This window comes from Melanerpes formicivorus, unplaced genomic scaffold (genome assembly GCF_026170545.1).
Source record: "Melanerpes formicivorus ecotype bairdi unplaced genomic scaffold, bMelFor1.0.p_v2 SCAF_2, whole genome shotgun sequence".
Classification (NCBI taxonomy): Eukaryota; Metazoa; Chordata; class Aves; order Piciformes; family Picidae; genus Melanerpes; species Melanerpes formicivorus.
In genome coordinates, this window is record NW_027142354.1 from 50264358 (window position 1) to 50289967 (window position 25610).

The 25610-nt window shown below is 40.8% G+C and overlaps 1 protein-coding gene across 4 annotated transcripts; it reads left to right on the top strand.

The window, feature by feature from the left end:
* Nucleotides 1–118: 118 nt before the first annotated feature.
* Nucleotides 119–25384, top strand: FBXO38 (F-box protein 38). Of its 4 annotated transcripts, none has more exons than XM_068159805.1 (22): nt 119–208; nt 2954–3095; nt 4333–4466; nt 5584–5747; nt 6134–6299; nt 6643–6780; nt 7565–7702; nt 8112–8205; nt 9179–9309; nt 9608–9778; nt 10034–10176; nt 11035–11257; nt 11933–12052; nt 13159–13338; nt 14824–15540; nt 18483–18583; nt 19578–19680; nt 20693–20859; nt 22271–22416; nt 23144–23247; nt 23514–23627; nt 24731–25384. In XM_068159805.1, the coding sequence occupies exons 2-22, from the start codon at nt 2968–2970 to the stop codon at nt 24907–24909; spliced, it is 3561 nt and encodes a 1186-aa protein (XP_068015906.1). In that variant the 5' UTR covers nt 119–208; nt 2954–2967; the 3' UTR covers nt 24910–25384. The 4 variants fall into 4 exon arrangements, with proteins under 4 accessions (XP_068015906.1, XP_068015915.1, XP_068015924.1 ...); XM_068159814.1 differs by having other exon boundaries at nt 182–208; nt 2910–3095; XM_068159823.1 differs by lacking the exon at nt 119–208 and having other exon boundaries at nt 2984–3095; nt 4349–4466; nt 5660–5747.
* The last annotated feature ends 226 nt before the right edge of the window (nt 25385–25610 follow it).

Sequence of the window (25610 nt, forward strand, 5' to 3'; positions counted from 1 at the left end):
GCGCCGCCGCACTCAAGATGTCGGCAGTAGGGCCCCGCCCTTCTCTGCCCTCAAGATGGCGGCAGAGAGTCCCGGATCCCGCCCCAGACCGGCGCCGGAAGTGGGACCGGAAGCGCGGCGGCGCTGGCGGAAGGGGCCGCGCAGGAAGCGGCTGCCGGGGTTAACCCTCCCCCCGCGGCCACAATAACAGGGCGGCGCTGAGGGGCAGGTAAGGAGCTGCGGGCCGGCAAAGAGCTGGTGGGCCAGCGGCGCGGGGTGGGGGGCTGAGCCGATGGGCATCGGCGAGCTGGAGGCTGTTGCCCTCCTAGCCTCTCGCGGAGGATAGGCCTGGTACGGCAGATTACTACCGCTGTCCCTGTTCGCCGGCTGGGGTGTCGTCCGGCATCAGGGCCTCGGGGCGGCCCGGCCTGGGGCCTTTGAGGGACGTTCCCCCGTGTGACAGGCCCTAAGGAAAACTGCTGTCCGTCCTGCTGCTGCGGGAGTGAGGGGGAAGCCCTGAGACACCGCGTTAGGGGCGGCTGCCGTCACCGCCCCGCCACCCTCCCTCCCCCCCCCCTTCCCCCCCCATCCTCGCTGAGGAAGCTGCAGCGAGAGGGCTGTGGGGAAACCTGCTTCTGAATAGCTTGTCTAAGCAAAAATAAACTTGTTCGTTCTCCACCCCCCTCCCCCTTCTTTCTTCCTCTCTTTCTTGCTCCCCCTCCCCCCCCTTCTCTCAATAAGAAAACACATTTCTTAAATTAGCGCGTGTCAGACTGTCCGTAGCTGTGCTCTCCACATTCTTCTCTCAGCTGACGTTTCTGCGGGATGGTGCGGCCCTCCCCGGCGCTTTCTAAGCTTTCAGCCTTCTTAGTGTAGCAGTTACTAATCAAAAAGGTGACACATCGGGTTGTTTCATGCAAAGACTCGTCTATTAATTGGGTCGAGGAAGGCAAAACTCTGCTTTTCCCGTTTTCTTGATATCTGAAGGGTTTTTTGGGGTGGGTTGGTGGGTTGATGGGGGTTTTTTTGTTTTGGTTTTTTTTTTTAATGGGGTCGACTTCCTCATGTGCAATGAGATGTTAAAGCTATGTGTGTGTTAGCGTAAAATAATGTCAAGAGAAGCATGTATTCTGCAGAAAATGCTGCCTCATAAGAGACTAGGTCATTTGTTTTCGTCGTAATGGCAGGAGCTAAAGTAAGCTACAGTCCAGACTCAGAGGGCAGGTCTGTTCTCACTGCATTTAAATCTTACAGGATTCATTCAGCCTCTTTTTCCTTTCCACTCATCTGTTACTGTTTTTTTCCTCTTACATGATATCACAATCCTTTCAGTGCTGCCTTTTAAATACTGTTGTGTTGTACTCCCTCATGTGTCTGCATCAATCTGGAATTTTTTACATTGTACCCTGCTCTCTGTTCAAATTAAGTCATCAGCTGACATTCAATGGGAATCCTTGTGATACTAGTTTTTGTCAGAATCCAGTCTCTTGAGTAGTGCTAAGTCAGTTTTGAGCTTTGTGAAATTGAACATTACAGCACAGGATTACAAACCTACTAAACCCTTCCAGTATGCACCAAAAAGAAGGGTCACGTATGTTCAGGCAGCAAGCGCAGTGTCTTCAGCTTTGGCCAGCGGAGTCCCAGACAATCCAAAGGAGCAGAGATACATGTCATGCTATTCACAGGCAGGAGATGCTAATTCAGCTGTCTGAAGAACACCATTTTCTATAAACTTAATTATGACAGCCTAGAGTTGCTAATTTAAAATGCATGTGCAAAATGTGTGAAAGCACACGGTTTTCAATAATTGGATCACAGTGAATATATCAATACTTCAGATTTTATGCCAGCATATAAATTTTTGTTGTTGGATTTCTGTGAGGTGCTTTGCTTGCCTTCTCAGTTGCCACTTCCATCTAATGTGAAACGTACTGTGCAGGGTATTTGCATTGCAGTGAGGGCAGTAAGAGATGCGTTTCTGCTGTGTTTTCCAAAATCTCTCTCTCTTTTGTTTTTTTAAGTTGTTTTACTCATCCACTGAATTTTGGTATTCAGCCTGTTAAACAGGTTTACTGAGTTAATGATGCTTTACCCTACTTACCAGAAAGCATTCCTCAGCTAAATAGCAATAGTGAAGACATTTCTCATGCTGCTTTGTCTGCTTGAGCTGTTAACTCGGTTACTCTGTTAACATCAAGTTCATATTTATTTTAGTTACTTACTTACTGCTTCTTGTGATCAATTTATATGTTTTAAAATGAAACATACATTCTTGCTGCTTCAGTCCTCCTGTGCCTGTATGTGTGCTGCAGGAACAACGTGGACATGAACACATTAGTTCAGTAAGGGGAAAGAGGAGAAGACATCCTGCACAATGCTGCTGAGGTCTTTCAGGTTTTTCTGGGGTTTTGTTTTTTAACTACACACCCTGAATATGTTATTTGGTATTCTTTAAGAGAAGCTAATTTGAGGACCTTTAATAGAATTTTGGGGGGAAATAATCTGTAGGAGCTTGCTTTTTTCCTACAGGGAAAACTATTTTTCTGCTAGACAGAGGCTTTGGCCTTTCTTCTTCACTGGAAGACGTTCTGGTTGGTGTTTGCTTGCTAACCTGTGCACTCTGCACATTTTTTTCCTGTGATTTATCTTCAATTAGTGTGTGGATGATTCCTGTGAAGACATTCATGCAGAAGAGCTGATCTCTGATTTATACCTGTGGTGTTTTTCCTCTTTGTCAATTTCCCTGAGGTTATTTCTCAGACTTAGTGTGCTAGGAAAAATGGAATTACTTTGACGTCGTGCTAGAATTTAGTAAGCTTGGTTCACCTACACTGGATCTTGTCCTTATTGTCAGATTTTGCTTGTGGTTTTCAGTAAATGCAGCTTACTTGGTGTGCCCTCCTCTGCTCTCTGTCGTTTTTCTCTTTCAGTTGCACTGAGTTTGGGTAACATTGTGACCATTTCCTTTCATCAGAAATCTTTGCAAACATGGGTCCCCGGCGGAAAAATGTGAAACCATGCTCAGCGAACAGGGAAAGCTCTGAGTCAACCAAAGCTGATGAGCCAAAAGATTACATGAACCAACTCTCTCATGAAGTGCTTTGCCACATTTTTAGGTGAGCAGTTTGTCAGAAGGCTGTTCTTTATTATTACATTGTTTTCTGTTTATTTTTTTTCTGCTTGTGTCACAAAGTATTCAAAAAGTGCAAATGCACTTTGAGAGAACAGATGGATAAAAACTGGATGAAAAGGGGTGCTAAATGATTTTTTTTCAGTCCCAGGATTCATTTGATTCATTTATATCAAGGTTGTGAATGATAGAACAATGAAGAAATTAAAGTATTTAATTCTGTTCACCAGTGTGTGGTAACAAGTGTTTAAATATTGATTTTTAGGGCAGAAATGTATCTTGGGTAGTGCATAATTCAGAGGGCTGGAGCACTTCTTCTACAAAGACAGGCTGGGGGAGCTGGGGTTTTTCAGCCTGGAGAAGAGAGGGTTCCAGGGAGACCTAATAGCAGCCTGAAGGGGACTTTCAGGAAGGCTGCAGAGGGACTGTTTACAAAGGCCTGTAGTGATAGGATGAGGGGCAGTGGATTGAAATCAGAGAAGAGTAGATTTAGGTTGGATGAGAGGAACAAGTTTCTTTGCCATGAGGGTGGTAGGACACTAGAACAGGTTGCCCAGGGAGGTAATTGAGGCCCCATACCTGGATGTATTCAAGGTCAGGCTCAACAAGGCTTTGAGCAAGCTGATCTAGTGGAGGATGCCCCTGCTTATTGTTGGGGGATTGGCCTAGATGACCTTTGGAGACCCATTCCAACCCGAACTATTCTATGATGTTATGGAATTGTTCCATCTGAATCAGTGTGTGGAAGGGAGCTTGGGTGAATCTATAACCTTCCCTGCAACACAGATCTTCTCTCTGATGTCCACATATGCTTTTTATATTCAAAACACAATGTCTTACAAGTTGTTTGAAAACCCTCTCTCCACAACGTTGCAAACTGAGCATGCCAGTACGTGCTAGAAAATGAAAATGCCATTAATTAAGCCTTAGAGAAACTATTGTGCCAACTGTGGGTGGGCAGAACTAAAGTGTGTCTAAATTTCAATATTAAATTTGTACCTTAAGTATCCAAATATCCAGTGTCAAAAATTGATGAGTCATTCTGCTTAGCAAAATTCCACCCTTTCTTAAGGTGTAGTTGGGAAATTCTGTCTGCATCACTCTTGAGCGTTAGAAATACATGCATTTGCGTGGTCATGCTTGGAATGTTCTTTAGGTTGGAAAAAAAGCTAAAAAGGATCCACTTTTGATAAATCAGAGGGGTGTTTTTTCCTCTCCCAAAGGTACCTTCCCTTGCAGGATATCATGTGCATGGAATGCCTGTCCCGGAAGCTGAAGGAAGCAGTGACTCTTTATCTGCGAGTAGTGAAGGTTGTGGATCTCTGTGCAGGCCGTTGGTGGGAATACATGCCCACTGGTGAGTAACACCCTCACTCAGACATGGCATTAAAGTGGTATTGAGCAAAACTGGCTGTGCTGGCCTTATATTTATAGTGGCATATGCAGGCTGAATTTTCAAAAGCAGTAAAGGAGTTAATTTTCTTTTGACTTCTATGACATTTGAGTGGCTTTCTTGAGTACATGGTTTGAAAAATTATCTGTGTCTGTGTGGGTGTGCATGTGTGTGTATGTGCTGGGTATTACTGTAGCAGAAATGGGGATTCTCTGTAGCAACCTATAAATACAATCTGTGTTTATCTGATTATTGTAAGGGAGTTAATCCAAGGGTTAATCCAAGAAGAGGCTGTTTGCATGCAGGCAGGAAAAAAATACAATGGAATGAGAGAGCAACTCATCTGCCAACACTTAATGTAAGAATAAATAAGCTTTGATGTCACATCTCAAGCCATCTTCAGATCAATAAATAAATTGGGCAGCCTAGGTCAACCCTGTGAGTATTAGGATTTCTGTTGGATTTCAGTTACACTGCTGGGATTTGTTGGGGGAGAGATCTAAATTGAGTGAATGCTGGAAGTGAAGTTAGCTTTATTAGCACTCATACCAGGTAGATGGTTAGACCTAACCTGAGATAGATATAGATACTGATAACTAGTTCAAAATCAACTTCTATGTTTTGGTTTATGTCAGAGAAAAAGAATCCTTTGCTTTAAGAAACTGTCATATTTGTTTGAGAATTATGAGCTATGGTGAATAGTGATGAACTGCTTGCAGCTCATCCAGCTGGGCATTTGTAAGCCATATAGTTGATAAATGGAATGCCAGAAAAGATAGGCACAAAGCCTGATAGTCTTCAGAGGTCCTTCATCTGAGAAGGGAAAAAGCATAGTTAACCTTATAGCCATGAAGCTGCACTGAAGGAAATCTGTAGTAGGCCTGTAAAATTCTAGGCAGAAGAGTATGTAGGTCATGATTTTTAGAACCTGGCAGTAGAAAATAAGCTATTGCTTCACTGAGTACATCTTTCAACAGTGTAGAATTTACTCTGCCATATGAAGAGAACAATGTTTTTGGTTTCCCTTTACAGCTAGCTGTATGCTGTCACACAAATACCAAATCTGTTGTTGTCATCTTAGGTTTCACTGATTCCAGCTTCCTAACACTGCTGAGGAAGATGCCAGACATTGAACAACTTTATGGTCTTCATCCCAGGTATCTTGAAAGACGCAGAGTCCGTGGCCACGAAGCTTTCAGCATTCCTGGAGTTTTAGAGGCTTTGCAGGCCTGTCCAAATCTGCTGGTAAGTTGTTATACAAGAGAACTTCCTTCTGTTCTGTTAACATGCATCATCTCAGCTGCTGAAGAAATGTGTCTCAGCTTCATTGCTTACAGAGCCTTGTGTTCAGACCTGGCTTTCGTATTCAGGTCTGGCTGTACAGAGCAGCAGTTAGTTGTGACCGTATTTGCAAATGCGTGCTGTTTTCAGTTGCACCAGTGGGTGCTCTGAAGTCCAGAGATGAATTAAAACTCTGATCCCTCTGCTTCTAAAAAGACAAGTCTTGCTACAAATGAAAAGTGAAATATCATATTGCATTATGCATAGCATGTTACTGAGGAATGTACACAGTTAAGAGGATGATGTTGCTTGAACTGGTGTTAGTGCTTGCTTTGCTTCTTTTTATCCAGGGTGTTGAGACCTCTCATTTAGAACTGGTGGAAGCTATTTGGACATACATGCCACAAGTTCACATTTTAGGGAAGTTTCGTAACCGTAATGGTGCTTTTCCAATTCCTCCTGAAAACAAGCTGAAAATTCCTATAGGAGCTAAAATCCAGACTTTGCACTTAGTAGGTGAGTGTGGTAATGGTGAAGTAGTTTGCTTCGACACAGGTGAATTTCAAGGCGTTGAAACTCTGCAGAGTTGTAATTCACTTTAGGAGAGGGAATCTGGCACATGGCATTTTTGAAACAGGACTTGCTGTGTACAGGACAGCAGGTCCAAAGGGCAAGTTCTAAAATACTGTGTTGACAAACTGAGGTGAAGAACTTGGGTTTAAAATGTTTGCAGCTTTTCTCACATGCCACATAGCAAAAGTAGAGTTCCTTTTAAAAGCCAGAATATTCATCCAAAGAGATTTATCCTGGAGTTGATAGTTTAAAGCTTGTTTAAAATGTTTTGTTTATGTATTACTAGGGGTGAATGTCCCTGAGATCCCTTGTATCCCAATGCTGAGGCACCTTTATTTGAAGTGGGTGAGACTCACCAAACCACAGCCTTTTAAAGATTTCCTTTGTATCAGCTTACGCGCTTTTGTCATGAGGAACTGTGCCGGTAAGAGGGGTTCATGTGTGGAGGGGAGGTTTTAGCATGGAGGAAGTCTTAGTTGTTAAAGTTGCATAGGCACCAACTTGTGCTGGGTTGAGGCAGCCCCCTTCCCCACCACTGGCAACAATAAACACTCAGACAAACGGATCGCAAAAGGGATGGAAAGTTTAAATAGAAAGCAGTGAACTTTTACAGAAAGCCAAAAGCGCAGTGACAAAGAAAAATCCCAAAACAGACCCAGAGAGATCCCATCCCCACCTGAGGGTACACCCAAGACCCCCAGGGCTCCTTCTTCCCCCTCCCACTGCTAGGCTAGTCTCAGCTGGCCAGATCTGAGACTGCCCATCCCGCCATGGCCTTGGGCCTAGCCAGGCTCAAAGCCAGGAGACATCTCCCCAGTTACCGGCTGACGGAGGAGGAAGAAAAGAGAGCGTGCTAGACTCTGCACTGGATCTTATAGTGGTGCAAAGAATTGTGGTAGGAAATACTACATAATTTCCTGTGTCCACCCCTCTGGGCTGGACTTCTGGACACAGGAAGTAAACATTTCAGGGGGGCACCCAGCTCAAACTGCAACACGACTGTAAATGGAAACCTAAGAATGCAAGATCTGAAAACACTCATTCATTACCTTGGATAGGAATGTATCCTTGTCCTGTAGATTATTTGATGCTGTGTAGTTCTATTGATTTCTTGATCTATGTCTATGGACATCTTTAAATTCTTTAACATGATGCATTCAATGTTAAATGAACAACCTTCTTTGTCTGTATTGGTTTGCATGATGTAGGACCCACAAATTCTTTGAAGTATGTTCCCCTAGTGACGGGCCTGGCTTCTGCTCGAAATTTAGAGCATTTGGAACTGGTTCGTGTTCCGTTTCTTGGAGGACTTATCCAGCATGTGGTAGAAGATAGCTGGAGATCAGGTATGAAGCTTCTAATCTCTCATATCTAAACCAAGCAAAAATTGTAGCAAGTACTGGAGGCATGTGAAGCTTAGCTTTTTTGTCTGTGACATAGCCTTTCTTGATCACTGTTTTACAGGTATCAAGTTTCCAACTATCGTTGTGGTTTGCTAACTCTAGCTCTGTACTAGTATTGGTTTGATCTTGTAGCTACAGTTAACTCCTGCCTGATAAGCTAACTTTCCAGTTGCATTTGTTGGTGATAACTAGTAGAATTATTGGAGGGGAGTTGAGTGCAGATGTGTTTTCTTGATTTCCTGAAAAAGGTGTAGTTTAACTCGTTTGTCAGCACAACACTGGTGGAAATGTGTAAGTCTTAGGGTGGTGTTCTGTAACTGAAAGAAATAATGCTTTTTAAAATGTTTATCAGGTGGTTTTAGGAATTTGCACACTATAGTTCTGGGAGCTTGCAAGAATGCACTTGAAGTGGATCTTGGCTACCTCATCATAACTGCTGCACGAAGGTATGGGCCTTTAGATTTTGGTTTTTCAGTCCCCTCCTTTCTCAAAATAGTATCTAGCTAATGAAGTCCAAGAACATGAAAAAGCAGAACAGCTTTCAAAAATTTCAGGAATAAGCATAAGGAAGGTCATTCTGCCCCTGTACTCAGCACTGGTTAGGCTACACCTTGAGTACTGTGTGCAGTTCTGGGCCACTCAGTTTAGGAAAGATGTTGACTTGCTGAAACGTGTCCAGAGAAGGGCAAAAAAACTGTGAGGGGTTTGGAGCACAAACCCTATCAGGAGAGGCTGAGGGAGCTGGCGTTGCTGAGCCTGGAGAAGAGGAGGCTTAGGGGAGACCTTATTGCTCTCTACAACTACGTGAATGGAGGTTGTAACCAGGTGGGGGTTGGTCTCTTCTCCCAGGCACCAGCACCAGAACAAGAGAACACAGTCTCAAGCTGTGCCAGGGGAAGTTTAGGCTGGATGTTAGGAAGAAGTTCTTCATAGAAAGAGTGATTGGCCATTGGAATGGGCTGCCTGGGGAGGTGGTGGAGTTACCATCACTGGAGGTGTTTAGGAAGAGCCTGGATGGGGTATTTGGTGCCATGGTTGAGTTGATTAGATAGTGTTGGATGATAGGTTGGACTTGATGATCTCGAAGGTCTCCTCCAACCTGGTCTGGTCTATTCTATTCATTAAAGCTTTATATTTCTGGAGTATTCTGTTGCTAAAATAATTTGAGTTACCTGTTTTTGAATTGCTTTGTATCATTAGCCTTCTTCCTAGACCTGTATCTGAAAAGTGTGATGTTGTGCGTCTCAACTATATAGCTATGTAACTGTCAAAAAGATAAAGCTACACAAATATACTCTTAATCCTACCATTATTGAGAGAATACTTTCACTTCATTAAGAGAGTGCATCTTCTTGAGTGGTTTCTATGGCAATTGTTTTGGCATGCCTTTTAATGGGAACAATTCTTAATCACATTCAGGTTGCATGAAGTGCGGATCCAGCCTTCCTTGACCAAAGATGGTGTTTTTTCTGCTTTGAAGATGGCTGAACTGGAATTTCCACAGTTTGAAACCCTTCATCTAGGATATGTTGACGAGTTTTTACTACAGTGTATGGCATTTTCTATATACATGAATTATTTGACATGGACAAGGATTAAATAAGTCAGTCTGTTTCCAGTAATCTTCTAAGTGATGCAGAAAAATTATCATACCCCCATTGAGGCTGCTGATGTCAGGGAGCCAAACACATTTTTCTTCCTTAGAGAAGAAAAAGTCTTAGCTTTATTGAACTGAAGCCATGTGATCTATTTTGTGAGATTGGACTGAAATAGGGGGTTAGAAAATCATGCTATAGAAGGTAACTTTCTGAAATTTCCTGCTGTGTTTGCTGCTGTCTTTTTTGATAGGTAAAATGACGAATGGAGACTTGGTGAAGTATGGCTTGGCTGATGTGGTTGAAAATCCAGGAATTATTACAGATATTGGTATGAAAGCTGTAAATGAAGTTTTTTCTTGCATCAAGTATCTGGTCATTTACAACTGCCCACATCTACATAACCCAAATAATTGGATCACAGGTATTGCACACCTTTGACATTTTAGGGATGTTATATGAATTGCTGTGATGTTAGAACAGAATTTTTCTGCTCATAGTACTGCTTGTTCTGTTTCTTAGTAAGTACAGTAGATGATCCTTGGTTTGGAATCATAATGATGCTGGTAACAGTCAGAGTGGAGATACAGAAGGTGCCTACTCTCATATCTGAGAAGGGTATAAAGAAAAATAAGCAAGGGAGGAATCCTTCAAGAAATGCATTTCTTCTCTTCCCCAGATCACTCAAGGTGGACTCGCCTGGTTGACCTCACCCTGGTGCGATGCCATGCGATAAAGCTCGATTCTTTCAGTCAGTTCATTGAGTTACTGCCCAGCTTAGAATTTATTTCTCTGGATCAGATGTTCCGTGAACCTCCTAAGGTGAGTCTTTCAGTGGATGGGTTTGCTTTTTATTGTTACCAGCTCATTAGAAGTACGGTGAGCTCCACCTGTCTTGTGTTCTTTTAGAAGCTGTCATTTGTTAAATAGCTTGGTAAGCATCTAACTTTGCTTTGCAGTTGCTATTCTCATGATATGTTCAGGAGAATGATCCTTCTGCAGATGGGAACAGTGGCAAGGTGTGATGTTCTATGAATATGTGACTGGGAAATAAGTCTCACATCGATTCTGTGTTTCTGTTGAGGTCTCTGCTGCTACTTCATTCTGCTGCTAATTTAAATTGCTTCACACTTAAGGATCTGTTTACAATGCTAAGTAGTTGGTATGATTTTGCAGTGGCTGAAATGGAGGTAGTGTTCCCTGTTTGGAGTGTCTTCATTGTTTAGGAATTTAATTTCTTCATGTTGTCACCTCTCCCACACTGTAACAAATCTTTCTAACAGCTGTTGCAACGTAATGAAAACTGCCTACATAAAAAGCAAAAACAAAAAAAAAAAGCTTTCTTTGATCATTAATTCTATTTTGAAGCTTCTGTGTTCTGGTATAGGACTATATAATCTGCTGATTGTATTGATGGAATTTGATCTCACAGCAAATGAAATGCAATTTAATGAAGTAAGAACCTATGCTTTCTGGAGTCACCTTTAACAAAGTTTTCTGAGTTGCCAAACTTGAGATGGACCTTTGCAATGTGTAACACAAGGAAGTACTGGCACCAATTTCCCTGTTCTTCATGTGTGTATCATTGTCCTATCTTGGGTGCTGCTGTTGGCATTAGAGTCTGTTATTGAGATAACGTCTCTGTGTTTTCCAATCTTAATAGCTGCTGTTTGCTTTCAGGGGTGTGCTCGTGTGGGCCTAAGTGCAGGCACAGGAATTGGTGTCTCTTCTGCCCTAGTCAGCAATCAGAACTCTAACAATGACAATGACAACAACAATAACCACCAGAATAACAATAATCCAAACATGCACCACAACAATCACCAGCAGCCAAATGACCAGAACGAGGAGAATGAGCTGCGGCAGGATGGTCAAGCTGAAGAGCAGCAGATTGCGGCTGAGGGTAATCTCTGATCTTTGTGGACCTTTGTAGAGAGTTAACTTTACTTGCATTACCACTTATGTAGAGACCTAGAGGGGATAATAATATGATGCATCAAAAGCTAGTTGTTCTTTCATTTCATGGTATTTAACTTTTTTTCTGAGGACTGTCTGCATGTCTCTGATACCTGTGTGAAAGAAACTTTATATTGTCTCTAATAGCTTAGAGGCACCTTAGAATTTGAGGATATACATCACTACAGTGGTTAGCAGTGTAGAGTTTCAGTGTGATACTCATCTGTGGAGCTGTGAAGTGTTTTCTAGGCTTCTCTGGTCAGAACTGGGAGTACATCACAGTGTCAATCTATTTTAAAATTTTCCCAGCAAAGGCAGAAGTCATGGCAGGGAATGAATACAAAAATCCTGGTTATGCTGCTTGCTGCAGTAGAACAAGACTTTTGGAAAGGAGTGGAACATTTGAGAGAAGTAAGCCTTAAAAGTTTGAGGGTTGGGGCCTTGGGTAAAGAGATGTAGAACAAACCTGAGAGACTTGGTGCAATCTGGAGACTCACTGAAGGAATCAAGGCATCTACTGCTTATTTCTTGATTCTCTGATTCTGTGTGCTGGTTGAATTCCCCTTGTGCTTATGAGCTGTGTACCTTCTGTTTCGTCTTGACCTCCCCTTAATCTTTTCAGCACTGAATGAGATGGAGGAGGTAGCACAGGAAGACGGGATGGCTGCTGGGCAGGGCCCAAATGAGCTCCCAACTCACAGCCAGGCTGTTGTTACTATGGAGATTGATGAAGAGCAAGCAGGTAACTCTGGTTTTGGAAGTAAATTACCTTTTGCTATTCCCTTTTTGAGGGGTTAAATTTTTCAGCCTAAATCTGGTTTTGGATGGTTTTATTCATCATGATTGTCTGGTGTGTTTGGAATAATGATGCTGGCACAGCTTACTGCTGTGAAGAAATTTATTCTACTTTACAGCCCCCAGTTTGCTTTTGCATATGGAGTAAAATAGCTTGATCTGAAAGCCTTATTTTGTGCCCAGTAAAAGACTCAAGAAGGGCTAAATGATCTTGCCATTTACTGTGGTGGTGTTAATGGCCTTACTTCTTTACTTCTTTCACTGCAACAGGGATTATTTTTTTCCTTTTATTTTTTTTTGTTCCCCCTCCAAGCTGGAACAACTTGTTCCAGTCTTAATTTAATTTGTATTAGTGCCATCATTAGTGACACACATTAGTGACATAAGGCAATCTTGGTTTCTTTTATAGCCACTATTTGCTGGACAACATAATTTTCTACTAAATATGCCAACACCATGAAGTAGCATACACGTATGGTGGATCTGTTCACTTTTTCAAGATAACTCCTGAAAAGGTTATTTAACTTCATGTTCATTTCTTGTGTTACTCACAGGCAAATATGTCGTTGTGGTTGGCTAATGCCTTTGGTTAGTAGCCAAGAGAGGTGGCTTACAAAGCACGTGTATACTGAAGCTTGATAATTTGTGCTTTTCCTTTCACTTCTACTGGTGGGATTTAGAAGGATAATTGCAGATGTTCTGACTGACATTTGTAGAAGTCTTTGTGGTGGAGGTTTCAGGGACTGCTTATAATGCATAGTTGTGCAGTTACTTAAGCTGTTGTGAAGCAGGGGAACATTACAGAAAACCTGTGTCTTGTCTTACGTTGTGACACCTTGCCCTTCCAAACTAGAATGCCTTAATGCTGAAATGCAGTGTTTTGCTCTTCTTGTATTTGGATTTTAATGACATAGCCAGAAAATGGGTGGCTAAATTGGATCAAATTAATCTCTTGTCATTTTTTTCAAGCACTTCTAAAAGTTCTTCAGCCCTTTAATTCATGCTTGACTTTAATTTTTACATGAACTGTTGGCCTTCTTCCACTGTTTTCAGGACCAAGTGGCATTCAGCCTGTTGTGAAAGCAGCACCTATTACTGTCCATGATTCAGACAGTGAGGATGAGGAAGAAAACATGGGGACTTCAAGAGCTTGCATCTCTAACAGCATTGCACAGAATTACTCAGATGGTGAAGAAAAAGTCAGAGATCCAGTGGAAACAAGAGAACCTTCAGGTGTGGAACAGATGAGTTCCTGGGCAATGTTAAGCAAAATTTATTCTAAGCTTCACTCTTTCCATCCTATTTAGTTTTACTTCTAGATTTGTAGTAGGTGTGCTTGTTTGCTTATCCCTTGCTCTTTTCTTCCTGTTAAGTACTCAGAATGAAGGTGTAGGGACACAGCTCCCATCATGTTGTGAAGACAAGCTTGCAGCCATACTGTTTGTCTCATCTGCCAAGCCATTGCTTCTGAAACAATATGACTGTTGGGGCAAATGCAGCAGAGGTGTAGCTGTCCTCGGTTCATGGGAGCTCTGAAGGGACACTTCACCTTCAGCTTTGCTTTGATTGGAGCTTTGGAGGTTAATTAGAATTCTCAGGTGGTGTCTTCAGTTTGGAACAACACTTAGTATTTTAGCATGTGTATATATATATTAGTAGTAGTGTGCATGTTGTTATGAGTCAGAGTCAGGCCTAGAACTTTGTGGTAGTATGACAGCTATAGAGAGACAGAGAAAAGGGCCATCTCTGCCCCTAAGTCCAAGTCCTAGGTCCAATACCCTATAGCACAAAGCCTTTCCAGCAGTAGAGGTAAGAGGCTGTTTCCTGTAGCTTGTATTCTATGTGAAGTAGCTTCATGTGTACACAAGAAAAGAGGAAGTTGAAGTCAGGTAGTGACCTGTAAGTAATTAACAGCATTAAGCTTTAATGAAGATTTAGCTAAGCAGTTAACATAAAAATCATGTGTTGTGAAGGACTAAGAAATGTACTAGTGGTTTAGTTTCTGCAAAGCCTAGGACATTCCAAAGCTGTAGCAGATTGGTATCTTCCTACTGTAACTAGCATACTCCTTGTGTGTTTCAACTAGGAAACCACTAGAGTGCTGTGCTTGTAGTGACATTGTCAGTTGTGCTTCGAGAGTTAATGACCTGTGTTTGGACACAATTTGCACGAACTTTCAGTGCCAATAATGTTTTTGATTTGGTATAATTAGCTAAACAGAGTAATGCATCTCTAAACTGAGACTGTTACCTACTGACACTCTTTCTCATAGCCAGGAGGGGGAGCTAAGGAGCGCTATTGAAAGCATGAAGTTCAGTCCTATCTATGTTACTATTTAACTCCTCAGGTTCTATTCCTCACATTTAAGAAAACAAAAGCCTATTATCAGTATGTTTTTGATATTTTTGTGCTTTAGTCTTTTTAATTAGTTAGTTGCTTTGTGGAAGTATTAACCCCTGCTGCAAATAGGTGTCTTGTTTGCTGACAAATAGCTCAGCACAGCCCTGTAAAAGCTGCTGCAAGATGTTGCAGAGATTCAGCAACTGCTAGAAATATTGATTCCTGTAACATGTCAATAGCAAAATGGTCCTGACAAGGTTTGTCATTGGCCTCTAGACCGCCTTCTGTCTTAAGCAGTCTCTAACAGAGTAGTACTCAGCAGTTATTTAAACTGTGTATTAGGTTGTCTCATTGTTCTCTGTCACTTAACTCCTACAGTGAGCGGTAAAGGCAAGACGCCCCTGAGGAAGAGATGCAGTGCCAGCCAAGTGGGTCAGACAAAGCACCTCCATAGTGAGGAGAGCAGCTGTGAGAAAGGCTGTCAAGTAACAAGCGAGCAGATTAAAGCAGACATGAAAGCAGCAAGTGACATGCCTGAAAGGAACAAAAGCAAAGATTCTTACCCAGGTTGCAGTAATGCTTCAGGATCAACGGGAACATCCAGCTCCTGCAATGCTGTTTCTCCTAGCCCAGACTGTTCACAGACAGCTAATAGCCACTCTGTGGGCGCCAGTCCAGCAACTGGAGATGAATCCAGGCAGTGTGTCTGCTTGCCTTGTAAAAGTGAAGGTTCCAGTGAAAGAGAGACTGAGGAGAGCTCTGTTTGTTCCAGGTGTTCCTGCTACAAGGCACAGGATGCACAACAGAGGACTAGTGGGTGTTGCGATGGGGACTGCCCATCCACGAGTGGAGCCTGCAGGAATGGACCAAATAGCACAGCGTCAGATTTTGCACTTAGAACTCTGCCAAACTGTAAGCCTCCAGGAGACACAACTGATGAGAGGACTAGTGGGAATGCCTGTGGGCCTGCCAGTGAGGAGAGCATGGGTTCACAGCGAAGGAGCTGTGAGATGGAGGATAAAGAAGAGTATCCTCGCCGACCACTTACAAGAGCTAGAAGCAGGCTGTCCCGTGTCCCTCTGGTGTCAGAGTCAGGTATGACCTCTAAGCATATATTAATTTCTGAGTAAACTACCGTGCTGGCATAAACCAGTATTGAACAACTACAACATGCACAGGTAACACTGAAGTTAAAGAGCAAGTTTATTGGTTAATAATTTAAAACTAAGTGGTTTGTCAAAGAAAAAGACTACTGATGGAAAAGAAATGTCTGACTTCACTGTCATAGCGAGGTAAAATAGCAAATCTTTCTGAGAGTGCCAGTGACTTCTTTCTCCATGCAACTATTTATGTGTTACCCATACATACTAAAGAGTGTTTCTTTTCCTCATTTGAAAACCAAATGCAGCTTCCTTTGACAGCTTCTCTCTTCCTGTGGAGGCTGTTATTCATTGAAATATAAGACTGTCTCCCACATTAAAATTCTCCCTTCAAAAGGAAGAAGACAACAGATCTGCTAGATCTTAGCGAGAAGGCAAAAAGTTAATAACTGATACTTTACCAACCAATAAAGCAAGCCATAAATATGACTGAGCCAAGCTTGTACACCTGCATCTTCCAAGTGTATAAGACATGATGATCAAACTTGTTGAAAACTGTTTTTTTATTAAATAGATTTATGCTTCACATCATGTAAAACAAACAAAACAATAAAATAAGAAGAAAATCCTGAAAGGCTGGAATGAAGCCAGAAATGCTGGGAGAAAAGAAATGTGATTCTGTGAACTTGCTGTTTCTTCCATACATACTTGGTTCTCAAAATCATCTAAGTCTGGCATAGCACACCTTACAATTACTTCATATATCCAGGATTCTTTGCTGAGAATATCTGGCAGGTAAAATGAAACTGAAACATGAACCATGCTAGTTACAGAACTGTACAAGTTGGAGGTAAACAAATATTCATACTAAATTACTCTGTTGACGTGGGACAACTCAAACACTGTATGTCTTGGTGTTTTTATAGCTTATCTCAACATTCCCAAGTATTAACTTAAATCACCTAGGATATGCACCCAGATGCATAATTATAAAATGTCTATGTTCTGCCATGCTCTGACTAGTAAATAGTCTTTGAAAATCAAAGCAATTTCTCCTGTCTTTCCCTACTCATAAACAAAAACATGAAATGAAGTGAGTCAGATCTAGGTATTAAATTAGGGTTTCTTTTCTGAAAGTATCTGTTTTCATGTTTCAGTTGTTAGTCAGGGAAAAGATCTGTTCTGCTCATGAAGAAAAATCTCAGTATTTCCTTTATTTTGCCTACACAAGTCAAAACTGTTTTCCCAGCTCCATACAGTTATGCCTGTGTGTTTATGCACTTTCTGTGCTCTTGGAAGCATTAGATAGCGGCTGGTACTTGAGGCAGAGTGTGAGACTTCATGTGCAATTTTCCTATCTTTTAAATCTGTTTAATACATAGGCTGCTTCTGCATGGCTGTTACAGTGCTTTTCTTCATCATAATAGGTTAGACAGCTCTTTAGGGTATAACCTGAAAATGCTTTGTTATGGAGCTGGAAATGCTTTTCCATAAATAGTCTAAAAATGTCTTGAATATGACCATTTTCTGTTATTCTACCATAATGACACTGGGGGTTTTGGCTTCTGTAGGAAAAAACTGTTTGATAGTAGAAGCTGCTTGCTCAGATTTAACAGTGGAACAAGTCAAATATTACAGACAGTAAAGCTTTAAAGGCATTATCACTACAGACTAGCTGGCTAAAAGACAAACTGAAGTATGTAATTTTCATTTTATTTTAGGGAAAGTGTAAGCTGCACTTTCAATGATTGAGGGGTTTGTTGGTTTGGGTTTTTTTACACTTTTTTTGGTTGGCATTTATAGTGAAGCAAGCTTTTCACATTTTGAAATGCATGTTATGCTAAACCTTCTGTTAAGATCTCTTGGCCTTGGGCGTAACCTTGAACAGTTCAACGTAAAATGGGAAAGTTTCTCTTATAATATAGCAAGGAAGTACTTCAGTGTCTGTAGCTACTCTAGGAGCTGTGTGAACAAAGTAATCATAGGGATAATGATGATTCATGGGTGCTACAAGCTGTGTACTTAATATTATACCTTTCAACTTGTGGATTGCAGTAGCCTGTGTTCTGGAGCTCATAGACCCCCAGAATGTCACATGTTAATAGCTTACATTTATTGGTGGTGTTTAATGTTAAGTAGGAAAACAGATATATTTTTCTTTAATGGTAATGTACAGTGTAGTTCATAAACAGTCATCAGTATTTTGCACTTCTATCTTGATGTTGAATCTCCATGAACACATTTTTGTAAGAAGTCAAAGGAAGCTTAGCTTTTGTAAAATTGCCTATTTTGATCTGTTAATCACAGAACATTAATTCTAGGGCTTTGGGGTTATTTTTCTTCCTCTTACTGCAGGAAGTAAAGGTGGTCATCTATCCATTTCTTTTCAAAGTCAAGCAGGAATTCAGGGTCACTGGTGCGTAAAATAGAACAAGAAACAGCTTGGGAACTTCAAAGTATTTTATACCTGGGCATCCTTTGCAATGTTAGGAAAAACTTAGTGACAGTTACAAAGAGCAGACTTTCCAGTAGTTTGAGGTTATTTGTACGCTGTTTTGGTGCTCATATTTGTCAAGAATGTTCAATTTGCTGCAGAGAACCAATGTGACCTAACAATTCGTCTTCTGTTATTTTCTTGGCTCCACATCTTTGTGATGTTGAACTTGTAGGTTCAGCATTCCTGTTTTCATCTATAAACAGCTCACCCCTCTGCCCCAGATTATTTAGTATGAATGATTCTGAGCAACAAACCTGAAAGAGAAGGAAAAGAGAAAAAGTTGTTTTCAAGTCAGACAGGTATTTTCATCTGCTTTTGTAAGCAATGCATGTTCTTATTGGATGTTTTCAGCTAGGGAATGCCTCTGTTGTTATCCTGATATGTAAACAGAGGGAAGATATTTTTTTATCTTTTCTTTTTCTTTGGTTTTGTGTTTCCAGAGGTGGCTAAGCCAAGGCCACGGCAAACCACAAAGCGGAAAAGGACAGCTGACAAGTCCACGAGTACAAGTGACCCAGTTATTGAAGATGATCATGTTCAAGTAAGAACCTTTCTTCATTTGCTACAGGTTTATCAGCTGAGGTGCTCGTGAACAATGATGTAATTGTGCAAGCTTGACTTCTGTGTAAAGCCAGATGAGTTCTAACTGATGTTGCTGGTCTCTTTGGTCTTAACTACGTACAGGAAATTTGTTAGGTGCATTGATACTCTGGCTTGAGAAGAAGCTAAAACTAAACAGATGCTTATTATAATGCATGAAATCCTGCCTTCCCACAGTGTCCTTCCTTATCTGCAGGGGAAAAAAAATACTCTTTGGCATTTATTCTTTTTTTAAGTGACAGCACAGGCTACTGCAGTTAATATTTGATGTATAATTACCTCTGGACATAGCAACTCAGCTGTTACTTTATAGGATCTTTTAGCGTAGAAGTAACATGAGCTAGTACTTCTGCAGTAAAGATCAGTCATGGGAGGAGAAATTGCAAGGTCTGGCCTCACTATATTGAGGCTCCTTACCCAAGGCTAATATTCCAGACGAGCATGAGATTACTTCTGATCTCTGCTGGGGACAAACTTGTATTTATTTTCTTCTCTCTGTCCACTGAATAACTTAGCCCCACTGATGTAAGGTATTTTGTGAATGTGCCCCATTATATAAATCTGGTTAGTGATGCTCTACAGTTCTTGAGAGATTGGGGGGTTGATGGGTTTGGTTTGGGGCTTTTTTTTTATAGATTTTTTCTGATAGAAATTTTGCTTTCTGATAGGATTTTTCTTTTAACCTTGTAAAGTTGTTTTTGTGGTTTGTAATGTTGATCAGCAGGAAGTCATCTCTTTTTTCTCAGTAGACCTTGAGTAGTCTTGTTGCCTCCAATCTGTTGTGAACAGGTAGCTGTGTTACATTGATTCATATGCAGTTAATACATTCTGTATCTAGCACTATATCTTAAAACTGAGTTTACCTTGATTGTTTTCAGTGGGTTTGCCCAATCAGACTTCTTATTTTTGTAATTATTATTCTTCTTTTTGACCAGGTACTGACTTTGAAATCCAAAAATCTTGTTGGAATCACCTTGACCAATTGTGGAATAACAGATTTGGTACTGAAAGACTGCCCTAAAATGATGTTCATACATGGTATGTAGTTAGTGTTGTGAGTTCCTCCTCCATCTGGCATTATTAGAAATACTTGAAGTCAGTCAACTGCTTATTATGTATTCATCAGCTGCTTTGCTACAAGTCAGACTGATGCTTAGAACACCAAGTGTTTCTGTTTCTCAGCTTGAATGTCTTTCCTTCTAAGTTGTGACAGACTTAGTAAAGATTAATATCTGAAAATCAACAGATGAAATTATATGCCACTCAGGAAGATGAGATGTTTATTGAAGAGTGATAATGCACTAATTGGAAGTTGATAGAACTAGTTTGAGCACCTTGGTTTTTCCCTCTCATTTCTTTCTGCTTCTGTAGGTTATTTAGCTGACATGATGATCCTTTCCTCCTTGACATGATAAAAATCTGTTTTAAATTAGTGGCACTTAGGTTGCATTAGGTTCACATGCCAGGGTGTGTTATTAGTACTCTATTAAGCATTGAGTCATTTGTTTTCTCCAACATCTACCTTAAATAACACTTCTTCTGAAATGAGGTATCTCTGTTTAGCAGAAAATGAAGAAATTATTTCTGTATTCCATAGTACTTCTCAGAACATACATTAATTTTGAACTACATTTTGATTACATGAGCAGCATTGCTAGGAAAAAAATAAATCTTCATTTTACATTGTGTGGCTTCACATAACCATATTTGATCTCATTTTTAAGTCAGTGGTTTTTTTAGCTGTGGCAATCCTCAGACCGTTTCAGGTGACTTTGTGAAGGGAAACAAAGGTAGAAAACTGGTTCTAGATGAAATTTGACATAGCTTTTAAAAGGACCTTTCATACAAGTTCCCAAATTGAATGTTTGATCCTAATGTGGAAGACATGAACAGCTAGTCTATTTTTGCAGTATTGTTAAATTGCCAGCTATCCAAAGTACTTTGGTTGTCTGTTATGTTACTTGTGTGCCTTGTTTTGGAAGACTGAGCTTTGAAAATCTGACAGGAGACTCCCAAGGTCTTTTAATAATTTTAATTGCTGATTTCATAGCTACAAGGTGCCGTGTATTGAAGCACTTAAAAGTAGAAAATGCACCAGTTGTCAATCGGTTTGACTATGCCCAGTGCAAGAAGTTAAACATGGATCAGATTCTGGATCAGATTCTCAGGATGCCCCCAGAAAGGAACCGAATCATTTATCTTCGTCCAATGCAGCAGGTACGCAAACTTCCATTTCATCGTGAACAGAGCTGAAGTTCTGTCTGTATTCTTTCCCCTTTCTGGCTTCATGCATATCTCAATTAACACAAGAAATGTGAATGTTACAGTAACACAGTTTAAGAAGTTTGTTTATTAAAGCTTCATCCCCTCAAGGCTTTTCTTACAGAATCTGGAACTTGAATGATACTCAGTTTTAATACTTACTGTTACCATCTCCAGTATTCATTGCATCAGAAGGCACTGTGAAAAAATCATGCATTGAATTCCTTCCAAACTGAATAACTAAAAGTAACAGTAAGAACCCAGGTACTACTAAGTCAGCTTGTAGTTAGTTATAAGCAGAAGTGTGACGTAGGCATAGGTGTCTGAAATCTTTAACCCCTGTTCTGTTAGATACAGTAACAGCAGTTAGGTTTTGAACAGGGCTTTGCTGAAAGCTGCATCATCTTTTGATGCTAAACAGGGTTGCAGGACAATTGTAGTACTGGAAGCCATCCTTTCCTCCCCCAGATTGTGTAGGAGATGTAAGCACTGACATTTAGTGAACTGAGGGCATTTGACAAGTAATTAGGAGAAGTTTAAGTTCTGGAATGTGGTTGTTTGGTGGGGTTATTTTTAATTGATAGGGGTTTTTTCAATTTATCACTCTAGCCAGGACATTCTGTGTTACACTATCTGTATTATACTATATTCTATTCTATACTGCGATGCTGTTTCTATCATTCTAAGTCATTTTTTTTCAGGTTTGATTTGCCTGAAAAAGGGAAGCCAGCTTTACTTTGAAACAGTATCTCTTAGAGGGCAGTGGTAAGACTGCTAGAGGAAAAGAGAGAAGGGCGGGGTGAGGTAGGGAAGAAAAAACCCCCAGCTGTCTAATGAACATCCCCACCTCCAGCTAAGGCAGATACAAATTCTGTGAAAGCAAATGTGGTTTAGGGTATTATTTAATTTTGTGAAAGTTTATTTACATGTTGGAGTTGTGAAACGCATCAGAAAATACACAATTCCCCTCAAATCCCAATACTGAAGAGGATTCATTAGCAGAGCTGCACTAGGAAAGCTTTACTCTGCTGTATCACATGTTTGATTATGTGCTGTTAAAATTTCTTTCCACTGCTCCCAAATTTGGGGAATTCAGTAGATGTCTGCTCTTGACAATAGAATAGAATAGAATAAACCAGGTTGGAAGAGACCTGCAAGATCATTGCGTCCGACCTATCATCCAACACCACCCAACCAACTAAATCACGCATGCAAGCACCCTGTCAAGTCTCCTCCTGAACACCTCCAGCGATGACGACTCCACCACCTCCCCGGGCAGCCCATTCCAATGGGCAATCACTCTCTCTGTGTCTAAAATGACCTCTCTTTGTTTCTCTTGATGACAAGTCCTTGCTGTCTCTTACAGGTTGACACGTTGACCCTCGAGCAGAAGATATTTAGTGGCCCTTATCCATACCACATTTGCATCATTCATGAATTCAGTAACCCACCTAATGTCCGCAATAAGGTGCGCGTTCGCAGCTGGATGGACACCATAGCAAATATCAACCAGTGAGTACTTGCTCTTCAGTCCTGATTCACCAGCTACAGCTTCAGGCAAGCTGCAGAGTTGCTCTATTCTGTTAGCCCAATTTAAAAAGCAGATGGTTTGTTGACTGCTCCATCTAGGATTCAACCTTCACTAGTCAGTGTAGAATTTTGATGTCAAGATGTATCTAACACAGAACATAGATTAAATAAACCTAACAGTATGAAAAATGCTGTTGAATTCTGCCAGTTCTCTTCCATCCAGTAATGCAACTGAACATTGAAGCAGTCAGGATGGCTGAGGAATAACATTCAATCTGTAAACAAGACTCTTTCAATAAAGAAGAGTGAGTTACCCCAAGAGCAAAAATTCCCAGCAGTAGGGAATTGTAAACAGTGACCCTCATTTGTTTTAAAGCAGCAGTTTTGTCCTGATTTTTCACTAATAGCTAAGACAACAAGCTTACTTTTGAGGTTGTTTAGTCACAGCTGTGTTGGATTATTGTTCCTCACAGATAGCAAGTGATGTTTAAAAGTGAGCTTAATTTGTTTCTCAATCTGAACTGTGCATATTCTGGGTCAAAAGTGAAGGAATTGTATACTGGGTTTGCGTGAGGGTCTTGGAGTGTTTCTATGGGTTCAGGCTCATTAAAGCAAAGCTTGTGTAATAAGATTTCCCACTGCTTTTTCTCCCTGCTACCTTCATGTTTCCTGTCACTGCTGAATTTAATCTCTTCCTCCTCCTCTCTAGAGAGCTTATTAAATATGAGTTCTTCCCTGAAGCTACACGAACTGAGGAAGACCTGAAGAAACACACCAAGTACCCTTGGGGACGAGATATTTACACTCTAGAAGGTGAGTATTTATAGAGAGCTGAAAGCTGATATTCAGCCTCTTTGGAAGAGAAGTAACTTTGTATCAAGTTAAAAGTGATGTGAATAATAATTCTTGTGAGGGAAGTGGGAGGAACTTTGACACAGAGTGGAGAAATTGAACTGAGGAGGTGCTTTTCTGCACTAGCGTGACCAACCCATGTGATACTGGTGAATTTTACTTGATGAAGAGTGGTGATGCTGCAGCAGCAATGTCCTCTTCATATCCCCATCCTGTCTGTCTTTTAGGCATTGTGGATGGTGCCCCTTACTCCATGATTACTGACTTCCCATGGTTGAGATCACTGAGAACAGCAGAGCCAAACAGCTATGCTAGATATGACTTTGAGGATGATGAGAGAAGTGAGTAATCTTCTTTTTAATGTTCAAAGAACTTTAACTTGTCATTTGGTCCCAAGCTGGCAATGCCTGCCTTTATTTTTCAGCTCTTGTTTTTATGTTATTTTTGGTAGCCCACAAATATCTACTTGTAGCAGTGTTGGGAGCTGGATGAGGAGGGGCTCCAGCAGAGACGAGGGCCATAGTACTACGACAGTGTATGGACCTCTGCTGTGCTTTATGAAAGGTTGTTAAGGTAGGCTGAAGGGTTCTCCAAGGAGAAGAGAGACTCTCAGAAACCTCTGAGAAAAGAGGAAAGAACTGGACTTGAAAGCTCTGGAAAGAAATATTATGTGGTTTAGAGTTTAAGATAGATAAGCCTCCTTGTCTTTAGCAGCTTGTCTTCAATATGATAATGGGCAGTTCCTAGGGCTCAGTTAAGAACCTTCCTTGGTAGCAGGGAAAATACATTCTTCCAGTACTTAATTAGGAAAACCTTGGAATCTCCTTCATTAGGGATATTGTTAATTGGCATCATTTTGGATATTTTTACTTAGCTCCAGTTCAAGGGGATAAAGCTCAAAAGGCTGAGGGAGAAATCTTTTTTTGGCTATACCTTTCTTTCTCTTTATTTTATTTGAGAGTGATTCATAGACTTAATGCTTGGTGGTTCAGTATGTAGTCTGACTTATAAAAAATGGGTATGTACTTGCTTAATCTAATTACTCTTTTAAATCATAACATTAAAGCCATAAAGAAAAGACTGCTGCCTTATTGTTAATTGCTCCTGTCTATAAAACGTTTATGTGATCACTGAAATGGATAATCCGAAAGCATGTCAGATAAGTCTCAGAGGGCAGCATTTGTTATGTGCTGGGATTCCCTTTATTCACAGACATATGGACTTTGTGTACATTAAATAATTATTGGAGTCATCAAAAGGTTTCAGTATGGGGGGAAGGCAGAGCACCTTTTCTGCTTTCATAATATTTCTTACACATGGTTGCTCAGTGGAAGACTTCTGTTTGTTTTGTTTGCCAAGATGTACCTCGCTGAACGCAGAACAGATGTGCTTGTGAATTTCCTTGTAGGGAAGAGTCTAGTTTGTTCTTGTGTGCCTTCCACAGCTACTATTTATGCACCCCGAAGGAAAGGACAGCTGTCTGCAGACATCTGCATGGAGACAATAGGGGAAGAGATCTCTGAGCTGCGGCAGATGAAAAAAGGCGTGTTCCAGCGCGTGGTGGCTATCTTCATCCATTACTGCGATGTCAACGGCGAACCGGTAGAGGATGATTACATTTGAGTTGGATGCTCTCCCTCATCTCTCATCTCTCCCTAAATTCTGATTGGCACTGCTGGCCAAGAAAGCAGGTGGATTCTTTCTGAATGCAAAGCATTTTCTCAGAACACACACTTTGCAGTTGCTCTCACGCAGTTTGGATAAGAGTATGTAGTAAATGTATAATGAAGAGTAAAAATTGTATACTAAGATTTGTAAATAGAGGAAACAAAAGAAAAGCTTCCTAATACTGAGACTTTATTTCATATGTTTATACAATATAATTTAAATTTCATTTTAATGAAGGCCAATAATTAGGAACAGGGAAGACTATTTGAATTTTCAGCTCATAACAATTCATAGCAGTATTTTTTTGTTTTTCTTTCTTATAAACAAAATCCCATTTGCTGTGTTCAAAAGAGTCGTCAGAGTCTCTTTTAATCTGTGCCTTTTTCTTGAGCATTTAACAGTCCAGTCTGAGTAAACCTGTTGAGTACAATCCTTGTGTCTTGTGTGTATTTTTCAAAGGAGGGGGTTACTCTACAGCTGTCACAGAGGAGGCCAAAAGAGGAGGAAAAAGTAGCAAAATTGGTAATCTCTGGTATTTTCTACTTCATTAAAAACTATTTTGGGGGAAGAAAAGCCCCCACATTTAGCACTTTGGAAACAGAAGGTGTGTGTCGTAGGGTTGGAAGGGAAAGGCCATGCCTTCTCCTCCCCCCAGA

Coding starts and splice junctions, on each gene's coding strand:
- FBXO38 (XM_068159805.1), top strand. CDS start 2,968: ATGGGTCCCCGGCGGAAAAATGTGAAACCATGCTCAGCGAACAGGGAA. Junction 3,096..4,332: donor GTGCTTTGCCACATTTTTAG/GTGAGCAGTTTG, acceptor CCTCTCCCAAAG/GTACCTTCCCTTGCAGGATA. Junction 5,748..6,133: donor AGGCCTGTCCAAATCTGCTG/GTAAGTTGTTAT, acceptor CTTTTTATCCAG/GGTGTTGAGACCTCTCATTT.